The 21974-nt window shown below is 42.2% G+C and overlaps 1 protein-coding gene across 3 annotated transcripts in view; it reads right to left on the reverse strand.

The window, feature by feature from the left end:
* OCRL (OCRL inositol polyphosphate-5-phosphatase) overlaps positions 1-21974 on the reverse strand; it is a 165755-nt gene that overhangs the window by 127071 nt on the left and 16710 nt on the right. For all 3 annotated transcript variants that reach the window (XM_089656221.1, XM_089656220.1, XM_089656219.1), the window contains exon 5: positions 6967-7080. In XM_089656221.1, the coding sequence (XP_089512347.1) occupies positions 6967-7080 (114 nt within the window). The remainder of the gene's footprint in view (positions 1-6966; positions 7081-21974) is intronic.

Below are 21974 nucleotides of genomic sequence, written 5' to 3' on the forward strand. Positions count from 1 at the left end.
AATACATAAGGGGGGATATGATCTCCATGTATAATACATAAGGGGGGATATGATCTCCATGTATAATACATAAGGGGGATATGATCTCCATGTATAATACATAAGGGGGGATATGATCTCCATGTATAATACATAAGGGGGGATATGATCTCCATGTATAATACATAAGTGGGGATATGATCTCCATGTATAATACATAAGGGGGGATATGATCTCCATGTATAATACATAAGGGGGGATATGATCTCCATGTATAATACATAAGGGGGGATATGATCTTCATGTATAATACATAAGGGGAGATATGATCACCATGTATAATACATAAGAAGGGATATGATCTCCATGTATAATACATAAGGGGGGGGGGGGGTATGATCTCCATGTATAATACATAAGGGGGGGGGGTATGATCTCCATGTATAATACATAAGGGGGGATATGATCTCCATGTATAATACATAAGGGGGGATATGATCTCCATGTATAATACATAAGGGGGGATATGATCTCCATGTATAATACATAAGGGGGATATGATCTCCATGTATAATACATAAGGGGGATATGATCTCCATGTATAATACATAAGGGGGGGTATGATCTTCATGTATAATACATAAGGGGGGATATGATCTCCATGTATAATACATAAGGTGGGATATGATCTCCATGTATAATACATAAGGGGGATATGATCTCCATGTATAATACATAAGGGGGGATATGATCTCCATGTATAATACATAAGGGGGATATGATCTCCATGTATAATACATAAGGGGGGATATGATCTCCATGTATAATACATAAGGGGGATATGATCTCCATGTATAATACATAAGGGGGGATATGATCACCATGTATAATACATAAGGGGGATATGATCTCCATGTATAATACATAAGGGGGGATATGATCACCATGTATAATACATAAGGGGGGATATGATCTCCATGTATAATACATAAGGGGGGATATGATCTCCATGTATAATACATAAGGGGGGATATGATCTCCATGTATAATACATAAGGGGGGATATGATCTCCATGTATAATACATAAGGGGGGATATGATCTCCATGTATAATACATAAGGGGGATATGATCTCCATGTATAATACATAAGGGGGATATGATCTCCATGTATAATACAAAAGGGGGATATGATCTCCATGTATAATACATAAGGGGGGATATGATCTCCATGTATAATACATAAGGGGGGATATGATCTCCATGTATAATACATAAGGGGGGGATATGATCTCCATGTATAATACATAAGGGGGGATATGATCTCCATGTATAATACATAAGGGGGGATATGATCTCCATGTATAATACATAAGGGGGGATATGATCTCCATGTATAATACATAAGGGGGGATATGATCTCCATGTATAATACATAAGGGGGGATATGATCTCCATGTATAATACATAAGGGGGGGGGGTATGATCTCCATGTATAATACATAAGGGGGATATGATCTCCATGTATAATACATAAGGGGGGATATGATCTCCATGTATAATACATAAGGGGGGATATGATCTCCATGTATAATACATAAGGAGGGATATGATCTCCATGTATAATACATAAGGGGGGATATGATCTCCATGTATAATACATAAGGGGGGGGGTATGATCTCCATGTATAATACATAAGGGGGATATGATCTCCATGTATAATACATAAGGGGGGATATGATCTCCATGTATAATACATAAGGGGGGATATGATCTCCATGTATAATACATAAGGGGGGATATGATCACCATGTATAATACATAAGGGGGGATATGATCTCCATGTATAATACATAAGGGGGATATGATCACCATGTATAATACATAAGGGGGGATATGATCTCCATGTATAATACATAAGGGGGATATGATCACCATGTATAATACATAAGGGGGGATATGATCTCCATGTATAATACATAAGGGGGGATATGATCTCCATGTATAATACATAAGGGGGATATGATCTCCATGTATAATACATAAGGGGGGATATGATCTCCATGTATAATACATAAGGGGGATATGATCTCCATGTATAATACATAAGGGGGGATATGATCTCCATGTATAATACATAAGTGGGGATATGATCTCCATGTATAATACATAAGGGGGATATGATCTTCATGTATAATACATAAGGGGAGATATGATCACCATGTATAATACATAAGAAGGGATATGATCTCCATGTATAATACATAAGGGGGGGGGGTATGATCTCCATGTATAATACATAAGGGGGGGGGGTATGATCTCCATGTATAATACATAAGGGGGATATGATCTCCATGTATAATACATAAGGGGGGATATGATCACCATGTATAATACATAAGGGGGGATATGATCACCATGTATAATACATAAGGGGGGATATGATCACCATGTATAATACATAAGGGGGATATGATCTCCATGTATAATACATAAGGGGAGATATGATCACCATGTATAATACATAAGGGGGGATATGATCTCCATGTATAATACATAAGGGGAGATATGATCACCATGTATAATACATAAGGGGGGATATGATCTCCATGTATAATATATAAGGGGGGATATGATCTCCATGTATAATACATAAGGGGGGATATGATCTCCATGTATAATATATAAGGGGGGATATGATCTCCATGTATAATACATAAGGGGGGATATGATCTTCATGTATAATACATAAGGGGAGATATGATCACCATGTATAATACATAAGGGGGGATATGATCTCCATGTATAATACATAAGGGGGGATATGATCTCCATGTATAATACGTAAGGGGGATATGATCTTCATGTATAATACATAAGGGGGGATATGATCTCCATGTATAATACATAAGGGGGGTATGATCTCCATGTATAATACATAAGGGGGGATATGATCTCTATGTATAATACATAAGGGGGATATGATCTCCATGTATAATACATAAGGGGGATATGATCTCCATGTATAATACATAAGGGGGGATATGATCACCATGTATAATACATAAGGGGGATATGATCTCCATGTATAATACATAAGGGGGGATATGATCACCATGTATAATACATAAGGGGGGATATGATCTCCATGTATAATACATAAGGGGGATATGATCTCCATGTATAATACAAAAGGGGGATATGATCTCCATGTATAATACATAAGGGGGGATATGATCTCCATGTATAATACATAAGGGGGGATATGATCTCCATGTATAATACATAAGGGGGGGATATGATCTCCATGTATAATACATAAGGGGGGATATGATCTCCATGTATAATACATAAGGGGGGATATGATCTCCATGTATAATACATAAGGGGGGATATGATCTCCATGTATAATACATAAGGGGGGATATGATCTCCATGTATAATACATAAGGGGGGATATGATCTCCATGTATAATACATAAGGGGGGGGGTATGATCTCCATGTATAATACATAAGGGGGATATGATCTCCATGTATAATACATAAGGGGGGATATGATCTCCATGTATAATACATAAGGAGGGATATGATCTCCATGTATAATACATAAGGGGGGATATGATCTCCATGTATAATACATAAGGGGGGGGGGGTATGATCTCCATGTATAATACATAAGGGGGATATGATCTCCATGTATAATACATAAGGGGGGATATGATCTCCATGTATAATACATAAGGGGGGATATGATCTCCATGTATAATACATAAGGGGGGATATGATCACCATGTATAATACATAAGGAGGGATATGATCTCCATGTATAATACATAAGGGGGATATGATCACCATGTATAATACATAAGGGGGGATATGATCTCCATGTATAATACATAAGGGGGATATGATCACCATGTATAATACATAAGGGGGGATATGATCTCCATGTATAATACATAAGGGGGGATATGATCTCCATGTATAATACATAAGGGGGGATATGATCTCCATGTATAATACATAAGGGGGGATATGATCTCCATGTATAATACATAAGGGGGGGATATGATCTCCATGTATAATACATAAGGGGGGATATGATCTCCATGTATAATACATAAGGGGGATATGATCTCCATGTATAATACATAAGGGGGGATATGATCTCCATGTATAATACATAAGGGGGATATGATCTCCATGTATAATACATAAGGGGGGATATGATCTCCATGTATAATACATAAGTGGGGATATGATCTCCATGTATAATACATAAGGGGGATATGATCTTCATGTATAATACATAAGGGGAGATATGATCTCCATGTATAATACATAAGAAGGGATATGATCTCCATGTATAATACATAAGGGGGGGGGGGGTATGATCTCCATGTATAATACATAAGGGGGGGGGGTATGATCTCCATGTATAATACATAAGGGGGATATGATCTCCATGTATAATACATAAGGGGGGATATGATCACCATGTATAATACATAAGGGGGGATATGATCACCATGTATAATACATAAGGGGGGATATGATCTCCATGTATAATACATAAGGGGGGATATGATCACCATGTATAATACATAAGGGGGATATGATCTCCATGTATAATACATAAGGGGAGATATGATCACCATGTATAATACATAAGGGGGGATATGATCTCCATGTATAATACATAAGGGGAGATATGATCACCATGTATAATACATAAGGGGGGATATGATCTCCATGTATAATATATAAGGGGGGATATGATCTCCATGTATAATACATAAGGGGGGATATGATCTCCATGTATAATACATAAGGGGGGATATGATCTCCATGTATAATACATAAGGGGGGATATGATCTTCATGTATAATACATAAGGGGAGATATGATCACCATGTATAATACATAAGGGGGGATATGATCTCCATGTATAATACATAAGGGGGGATATGATCTCCATGTATAATACGTAAGGGGGATATGATCTTCATGTATAATACATAAGGGGGGATATGATCTCCATGTATAATACATAAGGGGGGGTATGATCTCCATGTATAATACATAAGGGGGGATATGATCTCTATGTATAATACATAAGGGGGATATGATCTCCATGTATAATACATAAGGGGGATATGATCTCCATGTATAATACATAAGGGGGGATATGATCACCATGTATAATACATAAGGGGGGATATGATCACCATGTATAATACATAAGGGGGGATATGATCACCATGTATAATACATAAGGGGGGATATGATCTCCATGTATAATACATAAGGGGGGGGGGTATGATCTCCATGTATAATACATAAGGGGGGGGGGGTATGATCTCCATGTATAATACATAAGGGGGGGTATGATCTCCATGTATAATACATAAGGGGGATATGATCTCCATGTATAATACATAAGGGGGGGGGGGTATGATCTCCATGTATAATACATAAGGGGAGGTATGATCTCCATGTATAATACATAAGGGGGATATGATCACCATGTATAATACATAAGGGGGGGATATGATCTCCATGTATAATACATAAGGGGGGGGGGGGGGGTATGATCTCCATGTATAATACATAAGGGGGGGATATGATCTCCATGTATAATACATAAGGGGGATATGATCACCATGTATAATACATAAGGGGGGATATGATCTCCATGTATAATACATAAGGGGGATATGATCTCCATGTATAATACATAAGGGGGGGGATATGATCTCCATGTATAATACATAAGGGGGGGATATGATCACCATGTATAATACATAAGGGGGGATATGATCTCCATGTATAATATATAAGGGGGGATATGATCTCCATGTATAATATATAAGGGGGGATATGATCTCCATGTATAATACATAAGGGGGGATATGATCTCCATGTATAATACATAAGGGGGGATATGATCTCCATGTATAATACATAAGGGGGGGATATGATCTCCATGTATAATACATAAGGGGGATATGATCTCCATGTATAATACATAAGGGGGATATGATCTCCATGTATAATACATAAGGGGGGATATGATCTCCATGTATAATACATAAGGGGGGATATGATCTCCATGTATAATACATAAGGGGGGATATGATCTCCATGTATAATACATAAGGGGGGATATGATCACCATGTATAATACATAAGGGGGGATATGATCTCCATGTATAATACATAAGGGGGGATATGATCTCCATGTATAATACATAAGGGGGGGATATGATCTCCATGTATAATACATAAGGGGGGATATGATCTCCATGTATAATACATAAGGGGGGGATATGATCTCCATGTATAATACATAAGGGGGATCTGATCTCCATGTATAATACATCAGTGGTTCATATAGGGAACTCGGTGAGCTATTCCCCCTGAGGTCATCACAGAGGACAAGGGGGCACGTCTGGAGGAAAAGAAATGTAATCTCCGAACACGGAAAGGTTTCTTCACAGTGAGAGCTGTGAGAATGTGGAATAGACTCCCTCAAGAGTTGGTTGTGGCCAGCTCAGTGGATTGCTGTAGGAAAGTCCTGGATTCTTTCCTAGATACACAGAATATAACTGGATATAACATTTATAGGGAAAGGTGATCCAGGGAATATCTGTTTGCCTCTTGGGGGATCAGGAAGGAATTTTTTCCCTGCAGGAGCAAATTGGATCGTGCTTTGCTGGGTTTTTTTGCCTTCCTCTGGACCAACTGTGGGTGTAGGATTATAACTTTTTTTTATTTTTAATGGTTGAACTGGATGGACTTTTGTCTTTTTTCAGCCAGACTAACTATGTAACGATGTAATATCTCAGAACTGGATGGACAGAAATACAAATCCTTTGGCAGGTAAAACAGCTCCCACGTGTATTTTATCTGTGTAATTTAGCCATTTGCCTGGAAAGTCAATTCAGGTAGATGGAACCTTTAATGCACACGCTTGAGTCTGTTACCTTCCTGGATGAGTCTCATTTCGGTCAGCAGCTCTATACACTTCTCTTCGTCGGGGAACTCAAAGAGGCGCTCCGCAGACCACGGATCTGCCTGGATTCTTACTTTGCAGCCACCTAACAGAGGGAACACAAAAATAAATACATAAAGTAATATTTTGTTTTAAATAATATTTCATACAAATATATACCACTACGACTACTACTAATAATTTATTTTAAAGTAGAACTATAGGCAAAACTTTTTTTCCCGATTTTGGATAGAGGAAGGGAGGGTTATAACCTGTCAGTTTTTTTTTTTTTTTCGCCATCCGTGTCCCATAGCAGACATTTCCCTTCACTTCCTGCCCCATAACTAAACAGGAAGTGAGAGGAAATCCCCGCAAATTAAGGGAATTTCTTGGGGTTACCAGTGTCCCCATTGAAAGATTTCCCCTCTAATACTTTTCTGGGGACAACCCAAAATTTGGGATTTTCTTTTAAAGTGGAATTCAAACACCTCCAAAAAAAAAAAACAAATACTGTAGCTGCTGACTTTTAATATTAGGGCACTTACCTATCCAGGGATCCAGCGGTGCCCTCACCTCATGGTGCTGGCACCGCCATCTTGACTAAGGGAAACTGGAAGTGAAGCCTTGTTGCTTCACAGCTGGCTGCATGAGTGAAGTGAGCTGTGCTTTGTGAATGGGCCGCAGTCCTGTGGGACCTGTTGACTTTCCCACGGCAAGGCGAACTGAGCTGGGAGTGGGACTGATTACCTGTCAAAACCAAGTACTCGCCCCCCCCCAAGAGGTACCAAATGTGACAGCGAAGGGGGGGGGGGGGGGCGCAAATAAGCAGAGCTTCCACTTTTGGGTGGAACTCCGCTTTAACTTTCAATGATAATGATAAACAGGACAGAGAGGGTGAATCTCTCTAACGGGGACACGGTTTGTTATACTCTAAGAAGTAATAATTTATTTTAAATAATAGAAATTATATTAAATTATTCATAGTAGTATTATTTTTCATTGTGTATGTAAAGTATTATATTTTATATAACATTTTATATAAAAATAAATATACCACTGCCACTACTACCACCACCAATTTATTTTAAGTAATAACAATAATAAAATGCTTTATTATTACAATTATTATTCTTTCTATAAATTATTATTATTGTTTGTGGTAGTAGTAGTGTTTTTTTTTTTTTCATATAAAACCGTATTAGTATATTATAGAAAATATAAGATTATTAATAATCACAATATTAATAAACAAGAACAATTTATATTTAAAAATACTACTAATAAAAAATAACAAAAACAGTAATAATGTTATTATTATTATTATTATTATTATTATTATTAACAAATTAGCAGTAGTGGTGGTATTTTTTTATTTTTTATAAAATATTCATATTATTTATTTTAGATAATATTAATAATACTACTGGAAACATTAAAAAAAAATATCTTTAGGGGAAATAATGGAAGAACCTGGACATGTTTTAACCACCTCCCATCCAGCCGTTGGCCAATCAGTGATCACATGCAGAGTAGTAAGCAAGATTTCACTTCTGACATCATTGCTTACTACGTGTGAAATCTGTGAATGATCACAGAGGTCACATGGTACAAGGCTAATCACAACAGCCTTGTACCATGCGACAGGGTGTGACCAATCACAGCTCACACAGTAGTTCTCAATGGCTGCAAGAATGCAGCCAGAGAGAAGGAGAAATGATTGCTTTTACATCCTTTATGGGTGTAAAAGCAATCAGTGTAAAAAAAATAAATAAATATTCATCACCCTCCACAAGTAGTACAGTGTCACCATGGTGACACTGTACTGCTAGGGTGACCGTATGTAAAAAAAAATAAAAAATAAAAAATAACAAAATTTAAAAAAATGTTTAAAAATTATAATTTTTGGTTATAAACTAATTTGGGTTATTTTGTTTTTACTAAAAATATAACGGAATAAATTTTGGCCAAGATTTTTGATGAAATACTATTTATTTGCAAAATGTTATAAGAAAAACGCTTTTTTTCAAAATTTTTGGACTTTGTAACTTACATAGCAAAAAAAATAAAAATCCCAGTGGTGAATAAATACCACCAAAATAAAGCTTTATCTGTCTCAAAAAAACGCTAAAAAAGTCATATGGGTACAGTGTTGCATGACCGCGCAATTGTCATTCAAAGTGTGATAACGCTGAAAGCTGAAAATTGGCCTGGACAGGAAGGGGATGAAAGTGTCCGGACTGGAAGGGGGTGAAAGTGTCCGGACTGGAAGGGGGTGAAAGTGTCCGGACTGGAGGGGGGGAAAGTGTCCGGACTGGAAGGGGGGAAAAGTGTCCGGACTGGAAGGGGGGAAAAGTGTCCGGACTGGAAGGGGGGAAAAGTGTCCGGACTGGAAGGGGGGAAAAGTGTCCGGACTGGAAGGGGAGAAAAGTGTCCGGACTGGAAGGGGGAGAAAAGTGTCCGGACTGGAAGGGGGAGAAAAGTGTCCCGACTGGAAGGGGGGGAAAGTGTCCCGACTGGAAGGGGGGGAAAGTGTCCCGACTGGAAGGGGGGGAAAGTGTCCCGACTGGAAGGGGGGGAAAGTGTCCCGACTGGAAGGGGGGGAAAGTGTCCCGACTGGAAGGGGGAGGAAAGTGTCCGGACAGGAAGGGGGAGGAAAGTGTCCGGACAGGAAGGGGGAGGAAAGTGTCCGGACTGGAAGGGGGAGGAAAGTGTCCGGACTGGAAGGGGGGGAAAGTGTCCGGACTGGAAGGGGGGGAAAGTGTCCGGACTGGAAGGGGGGGAAAGTGTCCGGACTGGAAGGGGGGGAAAGTGTCCGGACTGGAAGGGGGGGAAAGTGTCCGGACTGGAAGGGGGGGAAAGTGTCCGGACTGGAAGGGGGGAAAGTGTCCGGACTGGAAGGGGGGAAAGTGTCCGGACTGGAAGGGGGGGAAAGTGTCCGGACTGGAAGGGGGGGAAAGTGTCCGGACTGGAAGGGGGGGAAAGTGTCCGGACTGGAAGGGGGGAAAGTGTCCGGACTGGAAGGGGGTAAAGTGCCCGGACTGGAAGGGGGGAAAGTGCCCGGACTGGAAGGGGGGAAAGTGCCCGGACTGGAAGGGGGGAAAGTGCCCGGACTGGAAGGGGGGAAAGTGCCCGGACTGGAAGGGGGGGAAAGTGCCCGGACTGGAAGGGGGGGAAAGTGTCCGGACTGGAAGGGGGGAAAGTGTCCGGACTGGAAGGGGGGGAAAGTGTCAGGACTGGAAAGGGGGAAAGTGTCTGGACTGGAAAGGGGGAAAGTGTCAGGACTGGAAGGGGGGAAAGTGTCAGGACTGGAAGGGGGAAAGTGTCAGGACTGGAAGGGGGGAAAGTGTCCGGACTGGAAGGGGGGGAAAGTGTCCGGACTGGAAGGAGGAGAAAGTGTCTGGACTGGAAGGGGGGGAAAGTGTCCGGACTGGAAGGGGGGGAAAGTGTCCAGACTGGATGGGGGGGAAAGTGTCCAGACTGGATGGGGGGGAAAGTGTCCGGACTGGAAGGGGGGGAAAGTGTCCGGACTGGAAGTGGTTAAGAGACGACTCAGCTGGAAGCCAAAGAACCCTATAATCACACTATAGCTTTCCTCCCAACGTGATTGTGTTCTGAGGAATTGAGCTCTGTATGGCCACACTCAGGAAGGCAGATTTAACATTTCCTTTCAGTTCCTGACCTGTGCAGCAATCAAATTACGACACAACCGCAGTGGGAACATTCCTCGTCTGCAACACTGTACAGGACTTCATCATCATCATCGTGAAGACTGTGTTGCAAATACTGAACAGGCTGTGAATCCAACTCCACAGACGTTTATTTCCTTCCAAAGAAAAAAAAATGTTTGGAACCCACCCACAAGGTTTTTTTGGCATTGGAGTATTGCCTGTACTCCCTATTGATGGCTCAGAGTGATGGAAGGATTTGAACGTCAGTAAGGTCTCAAATTCTATGAACCATGTTGTGATTTTCTGGATGCTCACCCATAACCGCAAGCAACCCACAACATCATTGGCTGCAACAGGACAGGCAAGGGATTGTTGCAAGGGAGTATCAGGGGTTCGCAGATGAGGGACCATTATAAAGAAACCGTCACTTTGCCCTGAATTCTGGAGAGTTCACCTCGCTTCCTATTGGAGAGAAGTTGTACGTAACAGGAAGTAAAAAGGCTGTCCAGCCACCTGACCGCTTCCACGGCCCCAGGTAGTGCAGCCCCTGGGCCAAACAGACCAATGATGTCTGACAAAAAAGGTGTAAAAAAATAAAAGGTACATGCAAGCACTTAACCGCCCTCCCCCCATTAAAGAAAAACAAAAAACAAAAAAACAAAACAAACTAAAACTTTAGGGTATGGAAGCTCATCATCGTTTCACAGTTTTAAGGCTTGACATGTTTGGTATCTCTTTACTCGGTGCAACCTCAACTTTTACATTTTCCCAAAAATTGGGTAAATATATTGCATATATATGCCTTAAAACTAAGAAAAATTTGCGCTCAAACTGTTACATTGATATCATGTAACAAAAAAAAATTTGGAACTGCTGCTATTTATTCGCTCTGCTTTTAGAAAATGTTTGGGAGTTTGTAACTAATCTTCAGACCTAAAAAGGATTTTTTTTTTTTAAATGTGTTTAAAAAAAAAAAAAGCAGCTCTAGCAGTGAAAGGGTTAAGTAAAGAGGAATACAAGATGATAATTTTAAAAAGACAAAAAAAAAAAGCAACAGGGGTTAAGTTAAGAGGAATACAAGATGCTAATTTTACAAAGACTTAAACATAAATAAAAACCAACTCTAGCAATGAAAGGGTTAACTAAAGAGGAATACAAGATGCCAATTTTAAAGACTAAAAAAAAAAAAAAGCAGCACTAGCAGTGAAAGGGTTAAGTGAAGAGGAATACAAGATGCTAATTTTAAAAAGACTAAAAAATAAATAAATAAAAAAGCAGCTCTAGCGGTGACAGGGTTAAGTAAAGAAGAATATAAGATGCTAATTTTAAAGACTAAAAAAAAAAAAGCAGCACTAGCAGTGAAAGGGTTAAGTAAAGAGGAATTCTAGATGCCAATTTTAAAGACTAAAAGAAAAACAAACAAAAAAAAAAACAAAAGCAGATCTAGCAGTGAAAGGGTTAAGTAAAGAGGAATATAAGATGCTAATTTTACAAAGACTTAAACATACATAAAAACCAACTCTAGCAATGAAAGGGTTAACTAAAGAGGAATACAAGATGCCAATTTTAAAGACTAAAAAAAAAAAAAAAAAAAAAGCAGCACTAGCAGTGAAATGGTTAAGTGAAGAGGAATACAAGATGCTAATTTTAAAAAGACTAAAAAATAAATAAATAAAAACCAGCTCTAGCGGCGACAGGGTTAAGTAAAGAAGAATATAAGATGCTAATTTTAAAGACTAAAAAAAAAAGTGCAGCACTAGCAGTGAAAGGGTTAAGTAAAGAGGAATTCTAGATGCCAATTTTATAGACTAAAAGAAAAAAACAAAACAAAAAAAAACAAAAGCAGCTCTAGCAGTGAAAAGGGTTAAGTAAAGAGGAATACAAGATGCTAATTATACAAATACTAAAACATAAATAAAAACCAGCTCTAGCAGTGAAAGGGTTAAGAAAAGCGGAATATAAGACACTAATTTTAAAGACATTAAAAAAAAAAAAAAAAAATCAGCACTAGCAGTGAAAGGGTTAAGTAAAGAGGAATTCTAGATGCTAATTTTAAAGACTAAAAGAAAAACAAACAAAAACAAAAAAACAAAAGAAGCTCTAGCAGTGAAAGGGTTAAGTAAAGAGGAATACAAGATGCTAATTGTACAAAGACTAAAACATACATAAAAACCAGCTCTAGCAATGAAAGCGTTAAGTGAAGAGGAATACAAGATGCCAATTTTAAAGACTAAAAAAAAAAAAAAAAAAAAGCAGCACTAGCAGTGAAAGCGTTAAGTGAAGAGGAATACAAGATGCTAATTTTAAAAAGACTAAAAAATAAATAAATAAAAACCAGCTCTAGCGGTGACAGGGTTAAGTAAAGAGGAATACAAGATGCTATTTTTAAAGACTAAAAAAAAAAACCAAAAAAAAAAAAAACCAAAAAAAAAAAACCAAGCAGCTCTGGCAGTAAAAGGGTTAAGTAAAGAGGAATACAAGAAGCTAATTTTAAAAAGACTAATAAAAAATAAATAAATAAATACACCAGCTAGTGGTAACTCAGAACAAAGGACAGCTTGGAAGGAATGAGTCATGACAACTCATCACAAGAGATTTCCTACAAAGACAACTGGAGGTTCAGGAGGACAAATGAAAAAACAAAACTCAGCTGAATGAAGAGGGGGGCGGTATTATACTTGGAATTATCGGCAGGTTGCTGGCACCGTGTAAATATCAGTACAATCTCTGACACAACCGGTTTTGTTAGGAGTAGTGAGGAGTAGTCTGCAGGTGAAAGCTAAGCACTGAGGAGGTTCCATTATGAAGACGCACAATAACGTGTTCCGTGGAGGCTCAAATTACAGTCTGACGTCATGGAGTATCCACTGCTGCGCAAAGGTTTTAGGCAGGTGTGGAAAAATGCTGTAAATGAAGAATGCTTTCAGAAATCAAAGAGTTAATACTTTATATCGATCAATTAACAAAATGGAAACCAAAACGAAGAGAAAAGCAATCCAAATCCAAACAATATTCGGTGTGACCGCCCTTTGCCTTCTTCTAGGTAGACTTGCACACAATTTTTGAAGGAACTCGGCAGGTAGGTTGTTCTATGTACATCTTGGAGAACTAAGCACAGATCTTCTGTGGATGTCGGCTACCTCAGATCCTTCGACTCCATGATGTTGAGATCAGGGCTCCGTGGGGGAGGAACCATCACTTTCAGGACTCCTTGTTCTTCTTTACACTGAAGATAGTTCCTAATGGCTGTGTGTTTGGGGTGGCTGTCCTGCTGCAGAATAAATTTGGGGCCAATCACATCCAACCAAATCCAAACAATATTTGGCGTGACCACCCTTTGCCTTCTTCTAGGTAGATTTGCACACAATTTTTGAAGGAACTCGGCAGGTAGGTTGTTAAAAACACCTTGGAGAACTAAGCTCAGATCTTCCGTGGATGTTGGCTGCCTCAGTTCCTTCTGTCTCTTCATGTATTCCCAGAAAGGCTCCATGAAGTTGAGATCGGGGCTCCGTGGGGGACGAACCATCACTTTCAGGACTCCTTGTTCTTCTTTACACTGAAGATAGTTCTGGCTGAGTGTTTGGGGTGGCTGCCCTGCTACAGAAAACATCTGTGGCCAATCACATCCCTTTCCATGATGGAGAAGTATCTGCTACAGAATAAATTTGTGGCCAATCACATCCCTTTCCATGATGGATAAGTATCTGCTACAGAATAAATTTGTGGCCAATCACATCCCTTTCCATGATGGAGAAGTATCTGCCTGTATTTCTCAGCATTGAGGACACCGATGATCCTGACCAAATCTCCAACTCCCTTTGCAGAAATGCAGCCTCAGACTTGCAAGGAACCTCCACCAGGCTTCACAGTTGGCTGCACTCATTATTGTACCGCTCTCCAGTCTTTCACCAGTAAACTGCCTCCTTCTACAGCCAAATATTTCACATGTTGACTCATCAGTCCAGAGCACCTGCTGCCATTTTTCTGGACCCCGGTTCCTATGTTTTCACACATAGTTGAGTCACTTAGAGTTGTTTCCATGTCGGAGGTTTGGCTTTTTGGCCACTGCTCTTCCATGAAGACCACTTCTGGCCAGACTTCTCCTGACAGTAGATGGGTGTTCCTGGGTACCACTGGTTTCCCCCAGTTCTGTGCTGATGGCATTGCTGGGCATCTTCTGATGTGGAAGGGATGTAAGCATGATGTGTCTTTCATCTGCTGCATTGTTTCCTTGGCTGACCACTGCGCCTACGCTCATCATCGTTGCCCGTTTCTTCCAAAGAGCTTGAACAGCACATCCTGAAACCCCCAGTCTGCTTTGAAATCTTTGCCTGGGAGAGACATTCTTGAAGCAGGATAACCATCTTGTGTCTTGTTGCTGTGCTCAGTCCTGCCATGGTGTATGACCGGAGACATGCAACGGTCTTCAACAAACCTCACCCTAGTAGCAGAGTTTGGCTTTTCCTCACCCAGTACAGCTTTTTCTGTTTCAGTTAATGACTGTGTTTCGGCCTACATATGTCATTGATGATCATTAGCACCTGCATGATATAATGGGTTAATCATACGCCTGACTCTAATCCTATAGAATCCCTGACTTTGTGGAAGGGCAAGTGCTGGTTTGAAGCCAAACACTGCTGTGATTTACATTGTAATTCTGCTCACATTTTGTAAATTGATTAAAAAAAAAAAACAATTACTGTATTTTTCACTCCATAAGACAAACTTTTCCCCCCCCAAAAAATGGGAGAAAATGTCTGTGCGTGTTATGGAGATTCCGGCCCGGTATCCCCCCCCCCCCCCCATGTTAGAATACTGGGCCATCTGCTCGGCTCTTCTCTGCAGACCTCCAGCGGCCCTACCTGTTCTCAGTCTTCTCTCCCTGGCATGGCACCTGGCTGTGACAGCTTGCAGCTTCACAGCCGGGTGCCCACTGCGCATGCGCAAGAAGTGTGGTCATCCCCTGTACTATGTCCGCAGTCTCTGGTCATCCCCTGTACTGTCCGCAGTCTCTGGTCATCCCCTGTACTGTGTCCGCAGTCTCTGATCATCTCTTGTACTATGTCCACAGTCTCTGGTCACCTCCTGTACTGTGTCCGCAGTCTCTGGTCACCTCCTGTACTGTGTCCGCAGTCTCTGGTCACCTCCTGTACTGTGTCCGCAGTCTCTGGTCACCTCCTGTACTGTGTCCGCAGTCTCTGGTCATCTCCTGTACTGTGTCCGCAGTCTCTGGTCATCTCCTGTACTGTGTCCGCAGTCTCTGGTCACCTCCTGTACTGTGTCCGCAGTCTCTGGTCATCTCCTGTACTGTGTCCGCAGTCTCTGATCATCTCTTGTACTGTGTCCACAGTCTCTAGTCACCTCCTGTACTGTGTCCACAGTCTCTGGTAACCTCCTGTACTATGTCCACAGTCTCTGGTCACCTCCTGTACTGTGTCCGCAGTCTCTGGTCATCTCCTGTACTGTGTCCGCAGTCTCTGGTCATCTCCTGTACTGTGTCCGCAGTCTCTGGTCACCTCCTGTACTGTGTCCGCAGTCTCTGGTCACCTCCTGTACTGTGTCCGCAGTCTCTGGTCATCTCCTGTACTATGTCCGCAGTCTCTGGTCATCTCCTGTACTATGTCCGCAGTCTCCGGTCATCTCCTGTACTGTCCGCAGTCTCTGGTCATCCCCTGTACTATGTCCGCAGTCTCTGGTCATCCCCTGTACTGTGTCCGCAGTCTCTGGTCATCTCCTGTACTGTGTCCGCAGTCTCTGGTCATCCCCTGTACTGTGTCCGCAGTCTCTGGTCATCTCCTGTACTATGTCCGCAGTCTCTGGTCATCTCCTGTACTATGTCTGCAGTCCATTGGTTCAGAATATATTTTTCCTGTTTTCCTCCTCTAAAATCTAGGTGCGTCTTACGGAGCGAAAAATACGGTATATATTTTTGAAAGAATTCTTACTTTACAGCATTTCTTCGCACCTGCCTAAAACTTTTGCACAGTACTGTTAAATCCCAGAATTTTCCCTAGACTCACCTCTGTATCTTAAAGAGACCCTGTCACCAGAACAATCATTGCATTGACAATCTTCCCATATGGCTGTAGGTTTATTTAACGCATTTTAAAGGGTTAATTCACCTTTTGAGAAGAAAAAGTAAACACCCCACACCCTCCCCACCCTTGATTCCCGCTGCACTTACCTCCATGATACAGTTTCACCGTCCACACAGCTTGGTGCGGTGGTCCTGCGATTTTGAAAACCACACTGTTATTCCTCTTCTTTCCCTATGGACACCGGGATGGATCAGAACAGTTCAGCACGTGACCATGCTGACCAATCAGAACCAGTCTGATCTGTCCTGGCATCCCCTAGGGCAGTGTTTCTCAACTCCAGTCCTCATGGACCCCCAACAGGTCATGTTTTCAGGATTTCCCTCAGATGAAACAGCTGAGGTAATTACTAAGGCAGTGAAACTGATCAAATCACCTGTGCAAAATAATGGAAACATGACCTGTTGGGGGTCCATGAGGACTGGAGTTGAGAAACACTGCCCTAGGGAGAGGCAGAACGGAGTGGCTTTAAAAACCCCAGGACCACTGCACAAGGCTGCGTGTATGGTGAAACTGTATCACGTACAGAGGTTATTGCAGCAGAGAACGGGGGTAGGGTACTTTGGGGGGGGGGTGTTAGTCCATCTTTTCAGAAAGTGGACTAATACCAATAAGCACATAGGTTATTACTGTAAAACCCTCCTTTATATAGACATCCAAGAGCCCTGAGTGCTGGGTGCTGCCAGCTTGAATGTGAAGTCAGCAGCCTCTGAGATGCGACTGTATAGTATACCCTTCATGTCCCCTACATAAAAGTCTACAGTATGTAGAGAGGAGGAGCTGGGCCAACACTACCAATAATTAGACACTCCTAAAAGAGGAGAGGAGGGAGGGGGATGTGATAGGGACTCTTCCTGGAGTAGTCAGATTTTCTTGCACATGGCAGGGTCATAATCATTGCTGGAAAGAAAAGACGCAGCAAGCACGCTTTAAATTGGTGACAGGGTCTCTTTAAAGCAAACCTAACCCCTAAGTGGATGACATTTCACGATCCCCGTGCACTGTGTATCACACATTTTATTATTTCTAATACTGTTTTCACCTTTTTTAATTTTTTTTCCCCATTCTCAGTACTGCACATCTCCTCCGACCTCTTTCAGCCACTTTTGGATAGAGTGGAAAGGGATTAGATCCCCTGTCAGTTTTTACTGCTGTCTGTGCCCCCCTTAGGGAGATTCACCTTCTCGATTTGTCCTGTGTATCATCAAAAGTGAAAGTCAAAGAAAATCACACATTTTGGGTTGTCCCCAGAAAAGTAACAGGGGGGAATTCTTACAATGTGGACACTAGTTCTGGTGGCCTGGGGGTCCCCGAAAATCCCCTTAGTTTGAGGGAATTTCATCTCACTTCCTGTTTGGCTGTGGGACAGGAAGTGAAGGTAAATCTCCCCAATGGGGAACAGATGGCAAAAATAAACCAACAGGGGATATAACCCTCTGTAACGGAACTGACCCGAACTGCACTTGGTACTTCCGTTAGACTACCGCTTCCCCGTCCGAACACCAACCACAGACACCACAGCTGACCATACAAGACTAGACGACACCAGTCTTGAAGTAAACCAGGAAATAGACTAGTTTATTGGAACACAGATAAAGATATATACACTCAGGGGACAGTCCCCCCTCCCTGCATAATGGCACAGGGTGGGGCAATCTACATTTAGTAACAAGAAATACACCAGCAGACAGTCCCACCAGAAGGGCTGTTGGAGACACCCCCCACCAAGCCAATACACATAAACACATACATCCCATAATAGTTTGGTCCCAAGCCTGACAAACAATAGAACAATGGGATGCAACCACATAACACCAAACAATCCACAACACCCCACCTATACATGTCTACACAATATTAGGACAGATCACCCTGTATCACTAACAGGCACAGGGTGACTTACACATAAGAGGGATATGGGGAGCTGAGACAGGGGTCTCCCCACTTCTCCAAAGTGAGCTGGGTTCCATGGGCCCCCCACCCAAAGTGACTCCCGCCACACCCTCCCTTACTCTATCCAAACTGAAAAAAAGAAAAAAAGTTTTGCCATTATTTCTACTTCAGCTATCTCCAGCATTGGGTGCAGAATATTGCTCTGATAGTGACAACAGTGGATCATGTCTGTGCAATGGCTGCTTGTAATCTCCACCCACCAGGGGAGCATGTGACCAGGTGACAACACAGAAGCACAGCTAGAAGACAGTTGTCACGTACCATGTACTAGTTTATCCCTCCCCACCACCACCACCATTGGGGCCTTTGTATAACATAAGACCTATTCTTCTGGAAGCCAGGGGTATATCAGGTTTAGGTAAACCGGCCCTTTAACCCCTTCACGCCTAAGGGAAAAACAAATCTTAATGGCAAAGCACAATTTTGCAACGTTGTTAGTAAAACCGTCCATATCATCACAACTACTTTGTGCATCCACGTGAATTATAGCTTGTTTTTTTTCACGACAAATTGGGCTTTCATTTGGTGGTAAATGGTAAAGGATATCTCCTGATTATTTATTATCAAAGGAAAACTGGACCAAAATAGTAAAAAAAAAAATATTTTTTTATTTAGCTGTGTGTTTCTTGTTACTGCGATAACCTACCACCAAAGAACAACCCAAAATAAATTCTCCATCTCTTGACGATCGCAGAGATACCATCTATGTGTATGTTATTTGTTGTTTGTACCCGTAGTACAGCCCAGAATCAATATTGCGCATTTTGTTTTTGTCTTTTTTTTTTTACCTAAAACACACTGACACCAATTTATTTTTTAAATCCTGACCTTTTATACGTGTGGTGATTGGCTCTTTGCTCAAGACCCCTCAGCAGACGGAGTGACCCCCCCACGGCAAGTGGGAATGACATAGTCAGCACTGAACCTGGTAGAGACTCTCTTCTCACCTAAATCCTGACCTTTTGACCCAAACAATAACCCTGACACTGAACTAGATCAAACCTTGATCTAGGTATTTTTCTTTATTTTTAATATATATTTATCTTTTTTTTTTTTTTTTGTACAAACTTTTTTTTCTCTTTATGCATGGAGTTAGAGAGATGCAGTGTATCTCTCTCCTCCATTCATAGAGAAAGAAAAAAACAAGGGGGCCGGGCTTCACAGTGACTGATCAATGTGATAGCCAATCGGAGGCTATCACAGCGATCATGTGACCCGGAATCGGGAGTCCCGGGTCCCAATCATTAGAACGGGACCCGGGGCTCTCAGTGGCACCGCGGTCTTTGTGCTGGGGCGCTCCCGGCACAAAGACAGGTACGCAAATATGCAGCTCCAGCCCAGTTCTGTGAGGCCGCATATTTGTGTGATGTCGGCGTCAAGGGGTTAAGGGTTAAATTGCATGGTGGTTGACGTGTGCAAAAACGAGGAGCATTCACACACGCGTGGGGCTGCATGTGTGTGATGTCGGCGTCAAGGGGTTAATCCAGCAAACTCCTGTACCGGCTTCATAAAGTGTGATGAAGAAGTCGTTTCAGATGGTATTTTATAGGAAATGCCTGGAAATTCCCATCAAAACCCAGGCAGGCAGGAATATATGTCTCATCCTATGAGAAGGATTGCTCACTGAGACTTTAGGCTGGCTGTGTTTTAAAGGGAATTTAAAGCTGAAGTTTAATGCTGTATTTGTTCTTCCCCCATCAACATGCTAATGGTGAAAAAAACAAAACAAAACAAACCTTTCCATTTTCACTGCATAACTTATTTTAGACTCTGTGATGTCATTACTGGGTATTTGTGCTTCTCTAGGCAATACAGGCAGATCAAGACTGGTGGGAGGGGCCAGCAGGGTACTTCTTTCTCTTCTCAAAGAGTCCTCAGTCCTGATGCCAGCAGTGGGCTGGCTCTTGGAAGGAGTTATGCAAATATCAGAATACCTTGATGGGTGGATGTCAGGCTGGGGGTGCGGGAGTTATTAGGCAGAATGTATTTGCAAGAAGACCACACTAGATAATGCCCACGTGTGATGCTGAACCTCCATGATTGAAAGAACTGAAACGCAATGAATAGAATGGGTGGACCAGGGACAGTCAGGCTAGGAGGAAAGGGTTAGATGAGGTTGCCAAAGGCATTCATCTTTAAATCCTAACTCCAGCCAAAACATTTTATGTTGTTTTAGACTGAATAGGGTATGGCTGGGGCCTTTAGTATGGCTGGGGCCTTTAGTATGGCTGGGGCCTTTAGTATGGCTGGGGCCTTTAGTATGCCTGGGGCCTTTAGTATGCCTGGGGCCTTTAGTATGCCTGGGGCCTTTAGTATGCCTGGGGCCTTTGGAATGGCTGGGGCCTTTGGAATGGCTGGGGCCTTTGGAATGCCTGGGGCCTTTGGAATGCCTGGGGCCTTTGGAATGCCTGGGGCCTTTGGAATGCCTGGGGCCTTTGGAATGCCTGGGGCCTTTGGAATGCCTGGGGCCTTTGGAATGCCTGGGGCCTTTAGAATGCCTGGGGCCTTTAGTATGGCCGGGGCCTTTAGTATGGCCGGGGCCTTTAGTATGGCCGGGGCCTTTAGTATGGCCGGGGCCTTTAGTATGGCCGGGGCCTTTAGAATGGCCGGGGCCTTTAGTATGGCCGAGGCCTTTAGTATGGCCGGGGCCTTTAGTATGGCCGGGGCCTTTAGTATGGCCGGGGCCTTTAGAACGGCCGGGGCCTTTAGAACGGCCGGGGCCTTTAGAATGCCTGGGGCCTTTAGAATCCCTGGGGCCTTTAGAATGGCCGGGGCCTTTAGAACGGCTGGTGCTTTTTCTGCACTTACCAAACAAATATAACAAAAGCACCTTCAATGGGATATTTATGAGACTCAAAAGCAGCAAATCAGAGCAGCTCATTGTTGGATTTTACATATCCTTTAAATAAGAGGCAAACAAGTTAAAGTCTTCCTTGAGCTAACACTTAAAGCTGCCCCCACCCTACACCTGTGTCATGGACAGGGGTCTGTGTCCTCCAAGAGAAGGATAGTCCGGGTGACCGCAGGAACATACCTCAAGGTAGAGAGGCAATGGTAGGGTAGGGAAGACTGCGTGGAGATACGGGAGTAAAGAGGGACAAAGTGGTGTACTTGGGCAGTTGTGGGGAGCACAAGGAGTGTGGCCGGACATGCAGAGCAAAAGGAGTGCAGTAGGACATGGAGAACACAAAGGTGCATTGGCGGGCGGACATGGGGGGCGTATGAACAGAGGAGGGAAGCACTGGAGGCACACGAACAGGCACGGGGCAAGCGAGCAAATGAGT

Source organism: Staurois parvus, unplaced genomic scaffold (assembly GCF_062004578.1).
Source record: "Staurois parvus isolate SC_StPar_1 unplaced genomic scaffold, SC_StPar_1.0 ptg000896l, whole genome shotgun sequence".
Classification (NCBI taxonomy): domain Eukaryota; kingdom Metazoa; phylum Chordata; class Amphibia; order Anura; family Ranidae; genus Staurois; species Staurois parvus.